Raw genomic sequence first — 23784 nt, forward strand, 5'->3', positions numbered from 1 at the left:
ACTGTCCTCCAGCGCAAGAGCAGCAACCGCCTCCTGAGCTCTCCCATGTAATCCACACGTTACCATCAGAGCCCAAACTTTAGCCGGCCACTGCAACGCTGTAGCAATGCGCTCGAATGCGCTAAAATAGGCATCCACCTCAGTCTCAGTGAAGGTTGGCACTAGCGAAATGTTTTTACTCACATCAAAGGCAGGTGAATGAGAAGGAGATGATAGGCTTCCTCCGACATGGCCAACAGCATCGGATGCGCGCAGCTCGGAGTCTAGCTCCAGCTGCCGTATCCGGACTTCCTTGTCTGCCTCAATTTCTAATTTCCACACCTCTAGCTGGAACTGTGTCTGCCTGCTACGCTCTGGATTATCCTGATCCCACCAGAGGGGTGGATTTCCAGAGCAAAATGTACTGTACAATTTATTTTAAAATATGTTTCAATTTAAATTAGATGGCAAAGTTTGTTAACTGAAACAATACACAATTGTTAGCCTTCATGGGAAATACATTTTATTTTTCCATTTTTTGCTCACGTTTGTGGTGGCCTATTTTGTTTTCAACCAAATGTTGATGATATAAATGTTTATGCTCATGAAAGTATCACAACAAAGATTGTCAATCACAAATGTAATTTAGCTTAAATTAAAAATATCTTCAACAAAAAAAAGTCCATCATCTGTCATCACCTTTCAAAAGTAATTGCAGACAATAGCATCTCGCCTTGCACCACCACTCAGTCTCTCATTTAGAGGGAAATCCATAGGTGGGCCTGATCATCAGCAGGTGCAAGGGGCTCTGGGGGATCATCGATGTCAGAGAGGGGGACTCTGCGATATTGTGTAGCACAATACAAGCCAGTGTTATTTGGCATGCTCCTTGGGGTTCCACTCTCAGATAGTTGAGGCATGCAAAACGCCTCTTCAGTACTCCATTCAAGCGCTCAATGGCACACCTTGTTCTTCCATGGGCATTGTTGTAGCGCATCTGTGAAGGAGTGTTGGCCGTGGGAAAAGGTGTCATCACCCATGGTAGGAGTGGGTAGGCACTGTCGGCTAATATAACTCCATCCGGCCTGTTGGTTTGGAATTCAGTGAACAACCGGCTCTCTCTGAAGATACGTGCATCGTGGACTGACCCAGGCCATCTCACAACACAGTTGGTGATGGCAAGGTCAGCATCTCCCACAAGTTGCACATTGATGCTGTGCCTCCCTTTCCTGTTGACATATTCCCACTCCCTCTGACGAGGTGCTTGAATATGTACATGGGTGCAGTCGATCACCCCAATGGTGTTGGGCATGTCTCCCAGAAGAAAATACTTCTGCCTCACTTTGGCAATCTGGCCATCAGTGGGAAAAGTCAGAAAGAGATCCAGCAGGCGAGCCAGTGCATCAGACACAGCTGTCACCACTTCACCCACTGTTGTCCTGTGGACTCCCATGCTGTCAGCTATGACCTCATAGAATGTTCCACATGCGTAAAAGCGCAGGGCAATGAGGACCTGTTCCTCTACAGTCAGAGCATGACTCCGCAAGGTTCTGCACTGCAGTTGTGGCCTGACCAGATCAGCAATGTAGTTGATGTCATCAAGTCCAAATCGAAAACGATTGTACAGTTCTTCTGTTGTGTACTGTTGGAGAGGTTTGGGGCGCTCGGTGTGGACCCTTTGGCGGTAGCCTCTCCTTCCAGCATGGAAGATGTGAACAATCCCTGCCATGACTGTGTTCTGACTGTTGTTTCAGTCAGTAGGCCTACATCAGTCTCTGAATAACAACTAATTGCAAATACACACCTGGAATGAATGTCCAGATTGGTTAAGGCCTGTGGTTAATTATGTAATTAATAGAAAGGCCAGACCTATAAACCTAATTGCTGACCTGACCAAACCATTGAGTTGGAAAGATGGACAAAAAGGGGCCTAATTTTACATCTGCTGAGACCCATGCACTGCTGCTGGGTGTAAGGAACAATTATGACTCCATAGTTGGTAGCTTTAACAGAGAGGGTGGAGCGACTAAAGTAAAGCGGAATATGGATGGAAGTTACAGACAATGTGAATGCCACAGGATCTGGACACAAGAGGACGGTGGACCAAGTGAGGTTGAGGTGGAAGAATTTGAAGCAGCAAGCTACCAAAGACCACAGCCAGGCTAAAAACCCACAGACGGGTAACAAACCACATAAAAGGGGACAATACACAGATGTGGTACTTGATATCATTGGTGGTCAGCAGTCACAATCTTTACATGGAATACCAAACGTTGTACTGGATGGTGAGTCGCAGGTATGTGTGATTTTATCCTTGTTCCTATAGAACTACAATTATTATCTTGTATAATTGTTATTTTCATAGTACTACAATGGCTATATGTCTTACATAGCATCCTAGTACTACAATTGTCCAGGTTGCATGCTTGTGATCATCTTATTAAGGGGTATAAAGTATATTGATAAACTTTCATTTCAGGTCGTCAATGCACCTGATGTGACACACACCATTGAAGATGAGGTCCTCCTGACCCATGTGGATCCAGAAGCTTCAGCCAGGCCTGATGACACACTGCAAGAGCCACCTCTAAAGAGAAAATGCAAGCGCACCAGAAAACCAGAGCAGAGGGATGATGCCTACGAGACTGCTGAGCCGTGAAACGGAGAGAGACGATGCCCACGAGACTCTGCTGAGCCATGAAACGGAGAGAGACGATGCCCACGAGACTCTGCTGAGCCGTGAAACGGAGAGGGCAGAGATGCAGATCCGTCTGCCCGAAGAACAAATACAGCTGTGCCGGCTTCAGCAAACTGAAACCTCACTGAGAATTCAGCTCCTCAAAGCACGCCTGTATGATCCAGCTGCCTTTGAATGAATGCTTTATTGTTGTTACCCTAGTGGGAGTATTTTTTTTAATTACAATTTCATTATGATTTGATGTCCTTTATGTATTTAAAAATATAATTAAACATTATTGTATTATTGTTCATGTCCACTAGATGGCGATCGGTAGGATTAAAGCACTGATATTCAGGATCTAGTCATCTTGAAAAATCGTAATCTGGATCAGACTGTTCCTATCCTGAATTGCTTTGAACTCCAGGGACAAAATGTGGCCGACTTGTCTGATCCTGGAATCACAAAAAATGGGATTTCAAAATCTGATCGGATCTGATTGAGATTAAAAGCTTTGAACTCTTGGGCCCTGGGAAGGAGGACAAGAGCCCACATTGTTGACATCTATTGTGTTTTGAAGATTTGATCCAGATTAAAGCTTGGATTGGATTTCCTGATCTGATCGGATATCAAAGTGATCATAATCCTGTTTTTTAGTTTTGAACTCCCCAAAAGATAAATCTGATCTGATCAGATAGGGATTAAAGTGTTGAACTCTTGGGCCCTGGATCTAAGCAATATACACAGGAAGGCTAACCACAGAATACTATAACACACGACTAGTCCGTGTAGCTAACACCGAACCCTACTAACACACTGCTAGGCAGTCTAACGAAACACAGAGTACACACTGCTAGGCAGTCTAACGAACCACAAAGTATGGCGGTAATCTAGCGAGAGGCTTGAGGCGTCTGTCCCACAATACAGAGCCTCCAGAGTGGTGATAGTCCGCAGCCTTTGTACTCCTCCCCAGCAGGTGTGCGCCGGCTGTGCGCTGTGATTGGACGACGTCAACCAATCACCATCTTCAGAGGCGGACCAGAGGATGAGCAGTCAATGATGTTGGGGCAACCACACAGCTCATTTGCATAATCACACACACGCACACAGCTGCAAACAATCCCAGCAGATTAAGGAGCAGACAAACAGCAACCATAACACTTATCTTTTTGAAGAATTATCTTTTACTGTTTTTAAATGCCTTTGTCTGAATGTCTTTCATTTTTGTAAAGCACCTTGAATTGCCTTGTCTTGAAAGGTGCTATATAAATAAACTTGCCTTGCCTTTGCTTTGCCTTGCCTTGCCTTGCCTTGCCTTGCCTTGCCTTGCCTTGCCTTGCCTTGCCTTGCCTTGCCTTGCCTTGCTATAGGCAACTGGCAGTGATGCTGTGCAGTACTTGGATGGGTAAACTGCTAGTTACACTTTATAACTACACTTTGTAATTTTAACATTTCTGTATGGTTTAGACAAATGTATCACTGTGTTGAAATTAGTGAACTTTAAAGGTATTGGTAAGTGGAAATTAAATGGGTTGCATTGCACCCCCAGTTGAATGTTATGCACCCTCTATTCAAAAAGAGAGAACGGAGTGAAAAATACAAAGAAAATTGTGTCAGGTGCGCGTGACCTGCTCCGCTGCGCGTGCATCACTTCCAAAGTGCTTCCACAGCAGTGACACACATCTGTGGATAATCATTTATACGAACATTTCTTTGGTAGACAAAGACAGGCTAGCTGTTGCCACCACAGCTCTCTATGCACAACACAAATATACTCCCCAATGTATGCTTTATGATGACTAAACCCTAATAGAGTGTTATTTAGCCAAAGTGCAATACAAATCCTTGTTTGGCATAGAGACGTCTTTTGCTAATAAGTCATTGTTTAGAATCCAACTACTTTTCCTTTAAGAGACGACACGCAGGCATTGCATTGACAGCTTAATTTGTTACCTTCAGCAGAATTGTGTTTGATGACAGGTTGAGAGAAATACACTCAGCCAGCAGATGTGTTGTACTGAAGGCTAATCCCAAAGCCTGCGTGGATCTGGGTGCACAAAATGAAGTGAGGACAGCATCAGTATCCACGGTCAGAAAAACGGTTAGAAAAACACAAAACTCAATGATTCCTTTGACCTGTTGATACAAATGGGTATAGCTTCAGCTTCAATCTCCAGGACTTAATCACTCCCCAATACTCGACCACAGAGGCAGAATCTTAGGGAAATATATATTTTAGAAGATTAAACAGCCTATGGAAAGCAGATTGTGCACACATCAGAATGCAAGACTAATCCACAGTTGACTTTAGAGACATATGAGGAGCTCTGTCTCTCCAGGCGATTACATCAAGGTTAGAGACGTTCCCCTGGTGTCTCCTGCTGCAGATCCAGAGTAAATATTATTCCGTCCGTCCAGAGGACTGCTTTATTTCTCCTCGTGGTGGGACGCTGTGTGGGTTCCCGGCTCTGCCCTGCAGCGACTGAGGCAGCCATCTCTGAAGTGTGAAAGCCCGTCTTTGAAAGCACAGGAAGGAATTTTCTTTGGACTTTTCCAAAGACTGCCACAGACTACAGGATTATGATTGCTACAGGGTTGTTTTGCTACACTTTGACATAATGAAACGAGCTAAACAGCCGCAGGCGAGGCAGAACACGCTGGAAAACCCAGCTAACACGGAACCTGTTTGTATTTTTGGGTAATACTGCTTTCAAATCTGCACCTTGCAAAATAAATCCTTTATTTGTCTGAAAATCGAGCACTCCATCAGCAGTTTTGATAACTAAGGTGACTGGGAAACACACAGTGGTGGTAAAAGTATTCAGATCCTTTACCACAGTCTACAAATACTCCATTATAAGTCAAAGCCCTGAGTTCAAACTGTTAATCAACTGAAAGTACAGAAGTAGTATCTGAAAAATTGTACTTAAGTATCAAAATGAAAAAGTCCTCATTATGCATAATGGATATTTTAAAATTGTATTAATATTGAATCATTTTGTATGTAGAAAATACATTTAACATGTTCTAGTGTTGTTATTCATTGTTGTTGTGGAGCATATTTTGTTTACTTTGTGTACTGCTAATTCCATGTAGTGTAAACACATGATGCTATATGTGTTAGAAGTACTTACAAGTTTCAAATGACTATAGTGCACTAAAAAGTACATAATTTCCCTCGGCTTTGCAGTGGAGTAGAAGTATAAGTAGTAGAAGTAGATGTAAATTAAATACTCAAAAACGGTCAAAGTACTTCAAAATTATTCTTACATACAGTACTTGAGTAAATGTACTTAGTTACATTCAGCCACTTGTAACACATGATTAATGACACTGGTATTCTCTGCTGCTGTGATCAGTGGACACACACGCACGCACGCACACACACACACACACACACACACACACACACACACACACACACACACACACACACACACACACACACACACACACACACACACACACACACACACACACACACACACACACACACACACACACACACACACACACACACACACCACACACACCACACACACACACACCACACACACACACACACACCCACACACCACACACACACACACACACACACACACACACACACACACACACTATCTGTGGTGTCGGTCACAGTCAGAGCTTCAACTGGAACACAAAGGTCTCATAACTCTGAACCAGCAGCTGCACAGCATGCGGTCAAAATGTTTTACTGCATTTACAGAACACCCATTCAGAAAGTTGTTTCGGTATAAAAATAAATGTAAATTGTCTTTGAAATAAATTCAATTTCACAGATCACAATTGACATTTTACTGTTAAATATGTGTACATTTTTAATATAGTCAAGCGACTTTCAAAAAATGTTTGTGAAGTCAACTAAACCAATTAAAATATAAAATGAATTAGCATGAATACAAATTGTAGTTGGAAAGACTGTCACTGAAAAAAAAGATTATTCAACAGCTTTTATCACTTTGGTGTAAGGTTTAATATGACAAAACATAAAAAGAAAGAACTAAATATAGAGAAAGAATATAACTTGAGCATTTGATGGTGAACACGTCATTAACCCTCATCATCATTAACCCTCCCTCAGTAAAATGATGTTTCCTCTGTATCTGTGGTGAAGCCAAAAAGCCTCACTCTTCTCCAGTGGAGGAATACTCACGCATTGTTAGACGCACTACGCCTAATTCCTGTGCATGGCTGCCTGCCCATGTCATTAGTTTGCTTAGGAGCAAAGGGCTGTTTCTTCACAAAGGAAATTAGCTAAATCCTTGGCCCATAATCACTGGAGTCCAATTACATTAGTGTGAGGGAGAAAATTGATTGGCTGTTGTTTCTCAGCAAAATATTGTTAAAATGTCTGAATTCCTGCCTTACATGTCCTCTCTAAGTACATTTCTCACATTATTGCTTTTTCTTGTTTTTATCCACTGCCAGCAGTCCCTATTCTAGAACCTTCTTATGTCGTGTTCCTAGAGTGATGATGGGGAAACAGCTGAATATGTGGTGGAGTATAGGTACAAATACAAACATTTCCTACTGGAAATAGAAAAACCTCTAGTAGTTTATTTTAAGAGCTTAAACATGCTATTCCTAATGAAGACACATTGGACTTTTAAACCATTTAAAAAAACATGTAACAGGTGCATTCTGGGACAATCAGCACAATGATCAAAACAAAACATAAACATACCCTTTTTAATTTTAAATTTTGTAGCACTTTGAGTTTTGTTTACGCAAATGAAAAGTGCGCTTATAAATAAAATATATTATTATTATTATTATTATTATTAAACAAAAAAATAAGACATTGTAAAGAAACTAAACCTTTATAATAATCACATTGTTCTCCCCATTCTCCTTCCGATGAGCTGATATCATTTATTAAGGTTAAACAGGCCCTATTATGCTTTTTGGGGTTTTCCTTTCCTGTAGTGCAGGGGTGTCAAACTCAATTTCATCGCGGGCCACATTCGCATAAAGGTTGCATTCAAAGGGCCGGTTGTAACTATATAAATATATAATATATATATAAAATAATGTATTATATTACATGATTGCCTCTGAATTGGATTATTATCGGATAGGATAATAACTTAGTAATTAACTACGTCTGAAAGCAGAAGTCCAGGGCAAAGTCTTTTCAGTGCGCATGTCACAAAACGAGATGCATTGTGGGCCATGTAGTTTATGGGCAACCTGCTTCTGTAAAGTGGCATGTAACCGTATAATAAACGTATTATATTCTTTGCAAGCTCTTGCTGGGCCACATAAAATGAAGTCGCGGGCCGGATTTGGCCCCGGGCCTTGAGTTTGAGACCCCTGCTGTAGTGTGTAATATAGGTGTTATGCATGTAAATGGTCTGCAAAGACTAAAATCCCTGTGTTCCCTGCAGAGTTTCTCTTCCACACTGCAGCACAGGCAGTATGAGAAAAATAAAGAGCTTTTTGAACATTGAAGCACAGAGACATGTCCCAGTATAAGCAGAAAGTACTAATATGACCCTCAAAGGGAACAGAATATGCCCCTTTAAGAAAAATAGCAACACAGGGAGAGTTTTTCTGGAGCATTTTTTTTAATTTTTTTTACATCCGGCCATTATAATCCTCAACGGTATGTAAGTGCTTTAGGGATATTTCCAATGTACGAAAAGGTAAAGAACAGTTCAGAATTGAGGTTTTGAATCACCCAAGAAAATAGATCCAAGCTCTGAGGATGCTTGGCCCATTAATGTGACAACGGGACAGTGTCTGTGTATGACTGTGGCCTTTGTTCCTTAGTCAGACCTTCAGTACAAACAAGGAAATAAATAAGTGGGGTTAGAACAAGCAGCACACACACACACACACACACACACACACACACACACACACACACACACACACACACACACACACACACACACACACACACACACACACACACACACACACACACACACACACACACACACACACACACACACACACACACACACAACACACACACACACACACACACACACACACAGGAGAACAAGCTGGAGTCGATAGCCTAATACACTAAAAGCCTCTGACTCCACTGCTCTTGCACAGGGCTGACTTAGAGGAGATTATCTCGGCTTGATAAGGACAACAGCATCGTGCTGAAATCAATGGAGCTGATGATACGACTGCAGCTTAACTAATTAAATGTATTTTACGCAAATCAAAGCTCTTTTTAAATCAATACACACTCCCTCTCTCAGCCTCCCTCTACCCACGGAGGTTTGGCAACATCTTTCGATTATACAAATTTGCAAAAAAGAAAAAAAAACAGGAGGGAGAGAGAAAAACAGGACTCGGGAAGATGAGTTCTTCAATTCAGCTGGTCACGTCGATTAAGATGTGAACTTCTACAATTCCAGCAGTTCACATCCAGCTCCAGGGCCTTATCTGAAATTAAAAAAGTCCCCTTCTCCCCGGCTTTGAAGTTTTTCTAAGCCACTCAAATACTTCCATTCGCAGAATGTGGAAGCTAAAGGAGGCTTTGATTTTTGGAGTCGGCTTTGCCTGTCACTTTGTGTTACATGCTGGCTGATCTAAAGCTGAAATGGAGCGACACTGCCATCCTGTCAGCCTTTCCCACCCTCCATTTTAGCGTCTGATTCACCCATTATTGACTGCTGCCCAGCCCTAATAGCAAACAATGTACGGCTTGGGTTAAAGAACAATAGTGCAGGGAGAAATGAAGCATGGCTTAAATGTCTCATTTTATGGATTTGTTTGTTTTTCATAAATCAACAGTTTTTCTTGTGATGATTTTTTTTTGGGTGGGTGGGGTCATTGTTTGCCTTTATTGGAATGATGAGAGTGTAGAGGTAGTCTGAAATAGGGAGAGAGAGAGGGGTATGACATGCAACAAAGTCCCACAGCCGGAATGGAACGTGCCTTGTTGGTGATGGCATGTTGAGTAACAATCCATGAGGACATCTCCTGCTGATGTTCAGGTGTATATCAGTATGTAGTGTCTCTACTTTAAAGAGTCCTCTCCTGCTGATGTTCAGGTGTATATCAGTATGTAGTGTCTCTACTTTAAAGAGTCCTCTCCTGCTGATGTTCAGGTGTATATCAGTATGTAGTGTCTCTACTTTAAAGAGTCCTCTCCTGCTGATGTTCAGGTGTATATCAGTATGTAGTGTCTCTACTTTAAAGAGTCCTCTCCTGCAGATGTTCAGGTGTATATCAGTATGTAGTGTCTCTAATTTAAAGAGTCCTCTCCTGCTGATGTTCAGGTGTATATCAGTATGTAGTGTCTCTACTTTAAAGAGTCCTCTCCTGCTGATGTTCAGGTGTATATCAGTATGTAGTGTCTCTACTTTAAAGAGTCCTCTCCTGCTGATGTTCAGGTGTATATCAGTATGTAGTGTCTCTACTTTAAAGAGTCCTCTCCTGCTGATGTTCAGGTGTATATCAGTATGTAGTGTCTCTACTTTAAAGAGTCCTCTCCTGCTGATGTTCAGGTGTATGTCAGTATGTAGTGTCTCTACTTTAAAGAGTCCTCTCCTGCTGATGTTCAGGTGTATATCAGTATGTAGTGTCTCTACTTTAAAGAGTCATCTCCTGCTGATGTTCAGGTGTATATCAGTATGTAGTGTCTCTACTCTAAAGAGTCCTTTCCTGCTGATGTTCAGGTGTTTATCAGTATGTAGTGTCTCTACTTTAAAGAGTCCTCTCCTGCTGATGTTCAGGTGTATATCAGTATGTAGTGTCTCTACTTTAAAGAGTCCTCTCCTGCAGATGTTCAGGTGTATATCAGTATGTAGTGTCTCTAATTTAAAGAGTCCTCTCCTGCTGATGTTCAGGTGTATATCAGTATGTAGTGTCTCTACTTTAAAGAGTCCTCTCCTGCTGATGTTCAGGTGTATATCAGTATGTAGTGTCTCTACTTTAAAGAGTCCTCTCCTGCTGATGTTCAGGTGTATATCAGTATGTAGTGTCTCTACTTGAAAGAGTCCTCTCCTGCTGATGTTCAGGTGTATATCAGTATGTAGTGTCTCTACTTTAAAGAGTCCTCTCCTGCTGATGTTCAGGTGTATATCAGTATGTAGTGTCTCTACTTTAAAGAGTCCTCTCCTGCTGATGTTCAGGTGTATATCAGTATGTAGTGTCTCTACTTTAAAGAGTCCTCTCCTGCTGATGTTCAGGTGTATATCAGTATGTAGTGTCTCTACTTTAAAGAGTCCTCTCCTGCTGATGTTCAGGTGTATGTCAGTATGTAGTGTCTCTACTTTAAAGAGTCCTCTCCTGCTGATGTTCAGGTGTATATCAGTATGTAGTGTCTCTACTTTAAAGAGTCCTCTCCTGCTGATGTTCAGGTGTATATCAGTATGTAGTGTCTCTACTTTAAAGAGTCCTTTCCTGCTGATGTTCAGGTGTTTATCAGTATGTAGTGTCTCTACTTTAAAGAGTCCTCTCCTGCTGATGTTCAGGTGTATATCAGTATGTAGTGTCTCTACTTTAAAGAGTCCTCTCCTGCTGATGTTCAGGTGTATGTCAGTATCAGGGGCGGATCTACCGGGGTGGCATGGGGTGGCAACTGCCACCCTAAACAATAGCCTTGCCACCCCAGCTGCCACCCCAGTTGGCATCTTTATTTTGAAAGAAAAGTTGTGGCTCATCGGACATTTATGAGAGAAAGTTTCTAATGTCCGAGTGCAAGTGAATGCAGCACAAGATGCACGTCATATAACCCCTCCCCCGGTCCTGGCGCGAGAGTGGAAATATGATTGGTGGCGAATTCATTTGAACGGGGGGACGGTGCAAAACGAGAAGCCTTTCGGACCCAAGCACTGAAGGAATGAGGTATTTGCGGTCTACAATGACAGAGAAGAGACTGTCAGTTTGGCTGCACTCAGCATTGAATCAAAACGCACTACAGCTGTTGATCTTAATAAGTTTGTGAGGCGTTTTGCTGAACAAAATAGTAATCGCCGCATTCAGCTGTAATAGACATGCCAACTTGATGCTCTGCTCACAGATGACTCGATGAGAATAACAAACTGTTAAGATGATGACCTTGTATGCGTGTATATTTTTTTTTCTTTGAGGGGGTCTGCCCCCAAAAAACAATTGTAAGTCCTGAAAAAGTAAAATAAGACGGTGTGTAAAACTACACTGCCCAGCCAACAGAAAGTAATCACTTTGATTTAACTAGGCCAGTAGGTAAGGACCTTCCACTGGATAATAACTGCAGCGATGTTTTAGCTGAATCCACGTTTAACCCTAACTGATGCAGTTAGTCACTTCTTTAATGTTTGTTCTTTCTGATGTAAAGTCAAGGTTGTAACTGTATATCAATAATTATATAATTACTTGTTTTTCAAATTTGAAGGAGGGTGAGCAAGCATCTTGATGAACATTCATCATTAACTCCTCCAAAAAATAAATATAGTTTATTCAATAATAAATGAATATGTGAATCATAACAGTTCTTCACTATATCTGTAAAGCGTCTTTGAGCACCTGTAAAAACGCTAACAAATTAAATCTATTATTATTATTATTATTTATTAACAGCGATTGACAGCTGATAGGAATAATATGATTGTTAATAGTATCATATTCATTCAGACAAACATCGATGAGACAGTTAATTAATGTACTTATTGCAGCAGTCTGTATATATTTGGTACCCCTGCTGGTCTAAGAGTGAGACAAACTCATTCAGTTATTGTTCAGTTAAAATTCATTAAATTACGTCTGCCACCTTGTATGTAAGGCTTTACTGATGTGCCACAATAATATCACCTTTGTGATTGAGTTAAAATATTAATATTGTGGCTGTCCAAGTTAACATTGATTGTAGGGGTGTAACGGTTCACAAACATTTCGGTTCGGTACGTACCTCGGTTTTTAGGTCACGGTTCGGTTCGGTACGTTTTCGGTACAGCAGAAAAAATTATCATAAAACATTAAAAACATTTTTTTTTTTTATTATTAAACTGTGACTAATGTATTCAAATAAATACAAAATATAGTAAAATAAACATTAAGGTCCAGCTTTTCGATGAACTGAAATAATCTGTATTTGAACTGTACTAGTACCTAAGCAGCCAGCTTGACATTAGGACTTGCTTGTCATTGTATTTTCATGTTGTTTAAAGAAAGATTAACTTGTCCACATTGCTTGCTGAAATGGCAGATCTGCTGGCACTAACAATGTCTCCTGCTGTGGAGAACACCCTCTCTAGGGACAGAGGTAGCAGATACAGCCAGGTAGCGCTTTGCTACCATGGCAACATAAGGATATTTGGCGTTTGTAATAGCTTTGGCTCGGTCTGAACTCTCTGCGAGTGGTGGAGGCTTACATGCTAGTGGGAGTTGGGTTTGTACTTCAGTCTTTTTTCTTTTGGTACCGGTGATATTCACGTTCGGGTGATGCCTTTTCAAATGAGTTTGATGTATTGCCAGCTTTGGTTCGGTCCACCTGTCTTTGTCCGTCATCCTTGTACGTAACTGCAAAACCAAAATGTTCCCAAACCGGAGACTTCAATGATGCTGGAGGATTTTCGAGCTCAACTTTATCTGCGTTCGACATTTCGACAGTTCCTCAAATTACTGACTACATTTGAACGCATCCCTGTGACCAGCTCTCATAGTATGCCTCTCGTCCAATGAAATTACTTGGTCGCTCTATGATATATACCTGAGATTACTTCCAGAAAGTTGTTCATGTTCTCAATTTGTTTACGTTTAACGCTATATTCGTTCGGTACACACGTGTACCGAACCGAAGGGCCCGTACCGAATAATTTCAGTACGGGTACGTGTACCGTTACACCCCTAATTGATTGATATGATTGCGATTTAAATCAGCATATACTTCTGTCAGGGGATGCCACCCCTCAAAATCTCCTGCCACCCTCTTGCCACCCCATGAATATTTGTCTAGATCCGCCCCTGGTCAGTATGTAGTGTCTCTACTTTAAAGAGTCCTCTCCTGCTGATGTTCAGGTGTATATCAGTATGTAGTGTCTCTACTTTAAAGAGTCATCTCCTGCTGATGTTCAGGTGTATATCAGTATGTAGTGTCTCTACTTTAAAGAGTCCTTTCCTGCTGATGTTCAGGTGTTTATCAGTATGTAGTGTCTCTACTTTAAAGAGTCCTCTCCTGCTGATGTTCAGGTGTATATCAGTATGTAGTGTCTCTACTTTAAATAGTCCTCTCCTGCTCATGCTCAGGTGTATATCAGTATGTAGTGTCTCTACTTTAAAGAGTCCTCTCCTGCTGATGTTCAGGTGTATATCAGTATGTAGTGTCTCTACTTTAAAGAGTCCTCTCCTGCTGATGTTCAGATGTATATCAGTATGTAGTGTCTCTACTTTAAAGAGTCCTCTCCTGCTGATGTTCAGGTGTATATCAGTAGGTAGTGTCTCTACTTTAAAGAGTCCTCTCCTGCTGATGTTCAGGTGTATATGAGTATGTAGTGTCTCTACTTTAAAGAGTCCTCTCCTGCTGATGTTCAGGTGTATATCAGTAGGTAGTGTCTCTACTTTAAAGAGTCCTCTCCTGCTGATGTTCAGATGTATATCAGTATGTAGTGTCTCTACTTTAAAGAGTCCTCTCCTGCTGATGTTCAGATGTATATCAGTATGTAGTGTCTCTACTTTAAAGAGTCCTCTCCTGCTGATGTTCAGGTGTATATCAGTATGTAGTGTCTCTCAGAGGTGTGGACTCGAGTCACATGACTTGGACTTGAGTCACCAATTTGATGACTTGAGACTCGACTTGACAAAATCACAAAACACTTGCGACTCGACTTGGACTTGAACACCAATGACTCGGGACTTGACTTGGACTTGAGCCTTCTGACTTGAGGTGACTTGATCATTTAATTCAGAGGTCTCCAACACGCCGATCGCGAGAAGCCGCTGATAGAGCAGACTCCAGTCGGGCAGAGCAGAATCTTCAGCCGCTCCTCCTCTTGCTGAGAATCCTTGCAGGCAGGGGCGGGACTTTATTTAGCTGGGCCACCATGCGGCCAATCATATGCGAGGACACACTAGGATCATACCATTATGTGAAAGAAGGGTGGGGGGCACAGCAGGTGTAGTGGTACAGGCCAGCTGCACAGAGCGACGGGGAGACGGATTTAAATGCAAGTGCGTTGGAAAAAGTCAAGAAATTAGCGAAAACCGAAAAGAAGCAGCATCTGGCTGCTTTTCAATGATATTGGAGAAAGCAAAGCTGAGTGCAGGATTTGTAAATTGAAAATAACCTTTTTTGGTTACCTTTATTTTGGTAACCACTCAGGATTTACTGTCAGAGGTGGGAGAAGTTCAGATCTTGTACTTGAGTACAAAAGTACAAGAGTGTAGGAATACTCGGTTACAATAAAAAGTCCTGCATAAAGTACAAAAGTATTATCATCAAAATATACTTAAAGTACCACCTGCAGAGGGATCTAGATGCAGGTGTTCTTTTCCCCATAGAGACCGCCTCGCTGCACATTATCCCTTGCATAAAGATAGATTGTGGGTCCCTTATAACATGTTGTACACAGTGGAAATAAACATTCTGGTTACCTCAACATCAGGGATCTTATACATTAAACTCCTTCTGAATCAAACCGTCACGGTAGCCTCACCTTACTGATCCCTCTTAAATTAGAAAAACACACGTTACTTTACCAGCAGAGAGAAAATGGATTATTAAATTATTAATGTGACTAATAAAGAGCAGTTTGATTATGAAGTATTATTCTGTTGATCGATGTCATTACATTTGGTGAAAAACACATAATGACTTGTTTATGACTCGTTTTAGGACTTGGACTTGACTTGAACTTGCCCAACCTGACTTGAGACTCGACTTGGACTTGAGCGCAAAGACTTGAGACTTGACTTGCAAAACAATGACTTGGTCCCACCTCTGCTGGTTAGTACACGAGCTGCAGCATTTTGAATCAGCTGAAGCGACTTGACTGACTTCTTGGTACACCCTGATAATAAGGAGTTACAATAATCCAGCCTTGAAGTAACAAATGCATGGACTAGTTTCTCTGCATCGTTTTGAGGCAAGATATGCCTGATTTTTGCAATGTTACGTAGATGGAAGAAGGCGGTCCTTGAGATTTGTTTTATGTGGGCGTTAAAGGATAAATCCTGATCAAATATAACACCAAGATTCCTTACGATTTCAGAGCATATCTTTAGATATTTCTTTTTGTAGATTCCGAGTATAATAACTTCAGTTTTGTCTGTTTTTAACATAAAAAAAGTTAAGGTCATCCAAGTTTTTAAGTCCTTTAAGTTTTATTTAGGAATTGTATTTCGATGATTGGTTTCATCAGGCTTGATAGATAAACATTTTTAGTATCATCCGCATAACAATCAAAATGTAGTCATTCCATATAACAATGCCTAACAGAAACATTGACAGTGTATGTGAACAAAATAAGTCCCAGCACTGAGCCCTGTGGCACTCCATAGCTAACTTCAGTTTGCACGTAAGATTCATTGTTGACACACACAAACTGAGAGCGTTCAGACAAATAGGACCTAAACCAGCCTAAAGCAGTTCTCTGTATGCCAACTAAGTGCTCTAGTCTTTGCAATAAGATATCATGGTCGAAAGTATCAAATGCAGCACTGAGATCGAGCAAGACAAGTCCTTTGTCTGAGGCTATGATAAGGTCATTTGTGACTTTCACAAGAGCTGTCTCTGCGGTATGATGTGTTCATAAGCCAGATTCAAAATATTCAAATAAATCATTATTTTTTAGGTAATCACACAACTGTTTTGTGACTGCTTTCCATTAATAAAAAATGCTAAATTGGCTATAATTTGGTTTGATGGAAAGGATGTATGTCTCAATAATGTCTTATCAGACATGTGAAACCAGACATGTGAAACTAGACAGAACATCCTGAACTATTGACCTGTGCACATTATGCATTTTAGAAGGTGCAAGCAAAGCATCAAAGTTCAATCCACAATTCTAGCAAGGCGTTGTGGTTTTTGACACCTTGACAACGGTTACAATGATTGAGGACAACAATGCACACAGGATGAGAGTGAACTGTGTACAGACTTGATGATTTGATGTCCAACATCCAGGAGCAACATATCTTAGAGACAATAGTGACAGTTTTGTTAAGTTTGTTTCTGTTAATAAATTAAAGTATAGAGTTTGCATATTTGTTACATTTTGAAGTTAAAAGAAAAACTCAATTCTAAACATGACATTGAAAATGTGTTTTGCTTTCATAAAAATGTTCATAGTCCCTTGTGTTAAAATTGCATATCATTACTATAGTCTTCATTTGTTTAATTTTAACTTCACATTTTTAATTGATTCATTAAGTAAGAATTGAACATTTGTGACCTCCTTCTCCCTCAAAGATAGAAAAGGGGAAACTACCTGATGCAGAGAGGGAGGAGGGAAGAGATAAAAGATGATGAGTGAAGACGCTTGAGGGCTTGGGGGGGACTTGTTTGAGGCTTGATTTTGGCTCTTGGTAGATATTCTGTACAAACTGTGAAGTCCACTGAGACAAATGTAACATTTGTGATATTGGGCTATATAAATAAACATTGATTGATTGCTTGATGGACCCTGGGCTTGGGCTCTTTTAGACGACTCTAGGGGGTTCACTGTTGCTTTTGTACTTTGACCTTGTGTCCTTGTAAAACTTTTGTATCTTTCTTTTGTTATTTTTGGGATTCTTGCAAATCCTCCATTTTTGTTAAAATCCTAATAAACCCGGTTTGTACTTTGTACATTTTGACCCAATTCCTGGTCTCTCTGGTGGGCTCTGAAGGGATCTGCTTGGTCTTAGAGTGAGGTAAGAACACCCTTCCTTGGAAAAGGCTGACAGTAGTTGATCGTTTGGACTGTTAAGGGGAATAGAAACTCTGCTAAGGTTAAACTGTAGTTTCACATTGGTTACTGTGGTTGATGTGGTTTTGATTGATGCTGAAATATGACATATGCTCTGCTGATGTGGTAATGTCACTGCTGTGATATTAGTGTTTGACTCTTGATTTTACATTTGCATTGTTTGAATTGGTATAACTGGGGATCAAAAGTGAGGGTTAGGGATTGTGGGTCCTGAAGCTGCCCTAATTACCAGGGAGTCTCCCAACGACACAGGGTTTCTTCTCCAGGGGCAGTTTAGATACTGCTCTGTGGTTCTACCAGCCCACCAACACCTACTACACCATACACACCGTTTGCTATCCTGGCGGTCGAAGACCGACGCTTTAGTGCCTGAAATAAGTGATACGACGGGCAGCTGGTGTTAGAGGCCATGCTGTTAGCTGCCCCCCCTAAGCAGATTAAGGTGATCTTGCGTGTAGATTCTGGGGGGTTTAGTCCTAAAGGTAGGACGGCCGTTTTCCGGAGCCTTATCAAATCAAATCAAATCAAGTTTTATTTATATAGCACATTTATAAACGATTTTTGGTCGAGCCAAAGTGCTGAACATACAATAAAAATAGCCTACAGTGTGAAGTTAAAACTTCTTTGCAGCAATGTTGAGCGCATCATCAAATGAGGGAAACTGGATTCACCTGTCATACACTGATATTTATTGAGAGACAGACAATTACATACGGCCGGGAAATCATCCTAGTTTCACACTGTCCTTGTGCTCCACCAAGGTAATCTCTGCCCCAAAAGACACAAAACATCTAACCAACACGAGGAGAGGCGGGCTCCCAGAAAGCCCGCGTATACCTAATTAGTAGCAGATGTGAGACAATGGTCTGCTTGTCTCAAAGAGATCCAGACAAGCCTCAACCTACACAGGAGTCTTTGACTGACTACAAGCAGATGTTTGCAGTATCACAGATTCTATAAAACAATAAGAAACTCTATAAACAGATCAGATGAAAATATTCTCTTACATACAGTAGAGACACTTTACAGCAAATACAACAGCACAGATTGTTCAGAATATCATGATGAGAAAAACGACACCCTCTGTCCTTAGACCCTCTGTCCTCAGACCCTCTGTCCTTAGACCCTCACATCGTACAAGGAAACACTTCCAGAGAAAACCCACAGTTTAAAGGGGAACATGGGAGAAACCTCAGGGAGAGCAACAGAGGAGGGATCCCTCTCCCAGGACGGACAGACGTGCAATAGATGCCGTGTGTAAATTGAAAAGATAATACATTTACAACATAGGTAGTCCAAATGTCAGCATCGGAGCTCGGTATCGGAGACAACCTAGATATTAACGTTGGTTGTATCAAAGTTAGATTCCTTTTCAAAATATATATTTATTTTCAAATGTCACTGTTATCGTCATAACAGTTAAATACTCCTAGTCCATGATATGTTATTGTGGCAGCGGGGTGGGGTTAGGGCGCCGGCTGCTGGAGTGAAGGGAGTGGCTCGGCCGGAGGCCAGACAGCTGATCGGAATCAGGTAATCAGTGCCGGAATAAAAGCATGTCGTAACCTGGTTCTGGTCTGTTTTGCAGTAGGCGGGATCCTGGAAGGGGGCAAAAGGACCTGTGAAGGTTGCCACGCGGGCAACGTTGGAGTAGTGGATACTTTTGTTTGGAGCTAATAAAACGCCATATGTTACACGAACCTGCTCTTCCGTCCATAATTGAACCCTGTGTGAGCGGAGAGGCTCACAGTGGCACCTGAACAGGGACATCATGGCGGAAGGAGAAACACCGCTGGGGCAGGCCCTCCAACGTCTCGCTCACATGCAGGAGACCACCACAGCATTACAGCGACAGCAGAGCGAGGCTCTGCTCGGGATCGCCTCGAGCCAGCGCGAGGACCGGGCTCTCCTACGGGAGCTGCTGCAGCGTCCGACCGCTCAGGAGGCCGATCCCGCGACCAACCCGGCCCGACCGCCTTCAATTGCCCTCGAGAAGTTGACGGCAGAGGATGATCCGGAGGCATACCTGGACATCTTTGAGGGCACAGCGGCGGTGGTGCGGGTGGCCAGAGGAGGAGTGGCCGGCCCGGCTATTGCCTCTGCTATCTGGGGATGCGCAGCTAGCCGCCCACAGCCTGCCAGCAGCCTCTCGGCATGTGTACCGGCATCTGAGGAAGGCCATACTGGACCGGCTTGGCAGCAAGCCAGAGGGACAATCGCCGCCGGTTCCGGGCCCTCCCCTTCGAGGACGCTGACCGGGCCCTTCTCCTACGCGCAGCGGCTCCGGGATGCAGCGAGCCGCTGGCTCCAGCCGTGGGTGCGCTCCGCTGAGGAAGTCGTCGGGCAGGTGGCGCTGGAGCAGTTAATCGCCGGCCTGCCATCTTCGACGGCGAATTGGGTCCAGTGCCATCGCCCTGCCAACCTGGAAGCAGCCGTCGTCCTCGCGGAGGACCACCTCTCGCTTCCCCGGCGGAGCATGAAAGAGGAGCCCCGACCACCAGCCGTTTCAGCGGCCCGACCCGTCCCAGCCCCGAGGAGGAGGTTTCCGGGAGCAGCTGCCCTTCCCTCCCCACCACCACACGGCCCCAACCCCGCAGCCCCGACACTTTTCCCCCAAGCCCTACCTTACCCTCCTGTGTTTATCTCTCCCCAGGGTCCGGCCTATGCTTCTGGTCGTCCGGCAACACGGGGGGCTCCTCAGACGTCAGGGCAGGATTGCTGGCGATGCGGGCAGCCCGGACACTTCCGACGGGAGTGTCCTCTCATGGAGGTCGGACAGCTGGTTCGGATTGCGGGACCGCCAGTTGCCTCCCCCGATTTGGAAGGGACATACCGTATACCGGTATGTATACAGGGGGGTAAACACCAGGCTCTGATGGACACGGGCTGTAATCAGACGATGATCCATCAGCGCTTGGTTCGGCCTGGGGCATTGATTGAAGCATCATGGGTGAAGGTGAGGTGTGTGCATGGGGATATTCACCAGTACCCGGAGGTGACGCTGGAAATTTCTTATAAGGGGAAAAAGCATAGTCAGGGCTGGAGTTAGCACTCGCCTTACGCACCCCCTGATTTTGGGAACGAATTGGCCGGGGTTTGCTAAGCTAGCGGGGGCTATGGGGGCTATGGGGATGCGTTCACGGACGGCAGGGAAATGTGAGTTGTGTGCGGTGTTTAGTGGAGAGTCGGAGGCGGCTGACGACGTCGAGGGGGAAACTGACACGGACCCGCTGGTGTTTCCCGTGGAGGATTTCCCCCTCGAACTGTCGAGGAACGAGACCCTTCAGCACGCCTTCGGCCAGGTGGTGAGTATTGATGGCTCCCAGCTACACCCAAACGCAGCACTCACTCACCCACACTTTACGGTGGTTAGGGACAGGCTGTATCGTGTAAGCCGTGACACACAGACAGGAGAGATAAATACCCAGTTGTTGGTGCCAAAAAGCCGTCGGGAAATGGTTTTCCAGGCGGCTCATTATAACCCCATATCAGGTCACCTAGGGTACGACAAATCACTACACCGGATAATGGCCTGATTTTATTGGCCGGGCATTCGCGCAGATGTGAAGCGGTGGTGTGCATCTTGCCGTGAATGTCAGCTGGTTAACCCGCCGGCCATCCCCAGAGCGCCTTTGCGCCCGTTACCATTGATGGGGTGCCTTTTGAGAGAGTTGGTATGGACCTCATTGGGCCATTAGACCGGAGTGCACGGGGATATCGCTTTGTACTAGTCCTAGTGGATTATGCAACGCGATATCCCGAAGCAGTGCCGCTGCGTAATATCTCTGCAAAGAGCGTCGCGCAGGCACTGTTTCACATTATCTCCCGAGTCGGGATCCCGAAAGAGATCCTGACTGACCAGGGCACACAGTTTATGTCACGCACACTACGCGAGCTGTATGAACTACTGGGCGTCCATTCAATACGGACTAGTGTTTACCATCCGCAGACCGACGGCCTGGTGGAACGGTTTAACAAAACACTAAAGAACATGGTTCGTAAGTTCGTTCACGAAGATAGTCGGAATTGGGATAAATGGCTAGATCCTCTGTTGTTTGCAGTGCGGGAGGTGCCCCAGTCCTCCACGGGATTTTCTCCCTTTAAGCTTTTATTTGGTAGGAAGCCCCGGGGTGTTTTGGACCTAGTTAAGGAAAACTGGGAGGAGGGTCCAAGCACCAGTAAAAACGAAATACAGTACGTTATGGACCTGCGAGCAAAACTCCACTCACTGGGGCAGATATCACGGGAGAATTTGCTCCAGGCTCAGGAACGTCAGCAGCGCCTGTACAACAGAGGGTCGAAACTGAGACAATTTTCACCGGGAGATAAAGTGCTTGTATTACTCCATCCTCTAGCTCTAAACTACTCGCCAAGTGGCAAGGACCCTTCGTGGTCACACGACGAGTGGGGGACGTAGATTATGAGGTGGTGCGTTCTGATAGGGGAGGAGCAACACAGATTTACCACCTTAACCTCCTGAAAGCATGGAGGGAGGTGGCGTCTGTTTCTCTGGCCACCACGGTGATTGAGAGAGATGAGTTGGGACCAGAGGTCATTAAAAGCGACAAATTAGCCCCGGTCTGTTGTGGCGACAATCTCTCACTGGGCCAGAGAGCAGACGTTGCTTCGTTGCAAAGGCAGTTTGCCGACGTGTTCTCTCCGCTGCCAGGGCGCACCTCTCTCATACACCACCGCATAGAAACGGCCCCGGGCGTGGCCATTCGTTCACGGCCCTATCGACTGCCTGAACATAAGAGGAAAATTGTTCAGGCGGAGCTTCAGGCTATGCTAGAAATGGGAGTGATAGAAGAGTCCACCAGTGACTGGTGTTGCCCCGTCGTGCTGGTACTTAAGTCCGACGGGTCAATCCGGTTCTGTGTGGACTACCGCAGGGTGAACGAGGTGTCCAAATTCGATGCTTATCCAATGCCCCGGGTCGACGAACTCCTGGATCGGCTAGGCACCGCTCGCTTTTACACGACGCTGGATTTAACCAAGGGCTATTGGCAGATTCCCCTTTCTCCAGAGTCTAAGGAAAAAACGGCCTTCTCCACTCCGTATGGTTTATACCAATTCATCACACTTCCTTTCGGGTTGTTCGGAGCTCCAGCCACCTTCCAGCGGCTCATGGACCGGGTGCTGCATCCCCACTCTGCATATGCTGCTGCTTACTTGGATGATGTCATCATTCACAGTGAGACATGGGAGCAGCATATGCAGCAGGTGGGGGCAGTGCTCGAGTCCCTGAGGCAGGCGGGGCTCACGGCCAACCCGAAGAAGTGTGCGGTTGGACGGAGGGAGGTACGGTATCTGGGGTACCACTTGGGCGGCGGGCAGGTGCGGCCACAGGTAGAGAAAACAACCGCCATTTCCGCCTGTCTGGCGCCCAAGACGAAAAAAGAGGTCAGGAGGTTCATGGGGCTGGCCGGTTACTACAGGCGGTTCATCCCGTCCTTTTCGGAGCTGACCAGTCCCCTGACCGACCTGACCCGAAAGGGTGCTTCAGATCCGGTCCAGTGGACGTAGTGGTGTCAGCTGGCGTTTGAGAGGGTTAAAAAAGCCCTCTGTGGTAAGCCGCTTCTGTATTCTCCTGACTTCTCTCTCCCTTTTGTGTTGCAGACCGATGCCTCGAACAGTGGGGTGGGGGCCGTTTTGTCCCAGCAAGTAGAGGGGGTCGACCGCCCCGTACTGTACATTAGCCGTAAGCTCGCCCAGAGGGAGGTGAACTACAGTACGGTGGAAAAGGAGTGCCTCGCCATACGGTGGGCGGTCGGCGCCCTGCGGTACTACCTCCTGGGGCGCCCTTTCACCCTCTGGTCGGACCATGCCCCGCTCCAGTGGCTCCACCGCATGAAGGATGCCAACGCTCGGATCACTCGGTGGTATCTGGCATTACAGCCTTTCAACTTCAAGGTGATCCACAGGCCGGGTAACCGGATGGTCGTGGCTGATTTCCTCTCTCGCTCAGCGGAGGGGGGGGAGAGTCAGCTTGCGGCCGGCGGGATCCCGGCCTGAGTCGGGCGGTGGGGGTATGTGGCAGCGGGGTGGGGTTAGGGCGCCGGCTGCTGGAGTGAAGGGAGTGGCTCGGCCGGAGGCCAGACAGCTGATCGGAATCAGGTAATCAGTGCCGGAATAAAAGCATGTCGTAACCTGGTTCTGGTCTGTTTTGCAGTAGGCGGGATCCTGGAAGGGGGCAAAAGGACCTGTGAAGGTTGCCACGCGGGCAACGTTGGAGTAGTGGATACTTTTGTT

At 44.5% G+C, this 23784-nt stretch overlaps 1 protein-coding gene across 1 annotated transcript; it reads right to left on the reverse strand.

The window, feature by feature from the left end:
- Positions 1-733: 733 nt before the first annotated feature.
- On the reverse strand, positions 734-1708 carry LOC117552859 (putative nuclease HARBI1). The gene has a single exon (XM_034226536.1). It carries the CDS (start codon positions 1706-1708, stop codon positions 734-736), a length of 975 nt encoding a protein of 324 aa, XP_034082427.1.
- Positions 1709-23784: the final 22076 nt, after the last annotated feature.

The sequence above is a fragment of the Gymnodraco acuticeps genome, unplaced genomic scaffold, assembly GCF_902827175.1.
Source record: "Gymnodraco acuticeps unplaced genomic scaffold, fGymAcu1.1, whole genome shotgun sequence".
Classification (NCBI taxonomy): domain Eukaryota; kingdom Metazoa; phylum Chordata; class Actinopteri; order Perciformes; family Bathydraconidae; genus Gymnodraco; species Gymnodraco acuticeps.

Excerpts from the sequence above, each read along its gene's own strand:
- LOC117552859 (XM_034226536.1), bottom strand. The coding sequence starts at position 1,708 with ATGGCAGGGATTGTTCACATCTTCCATGCTGGAAGGAGAGGCTACCGC.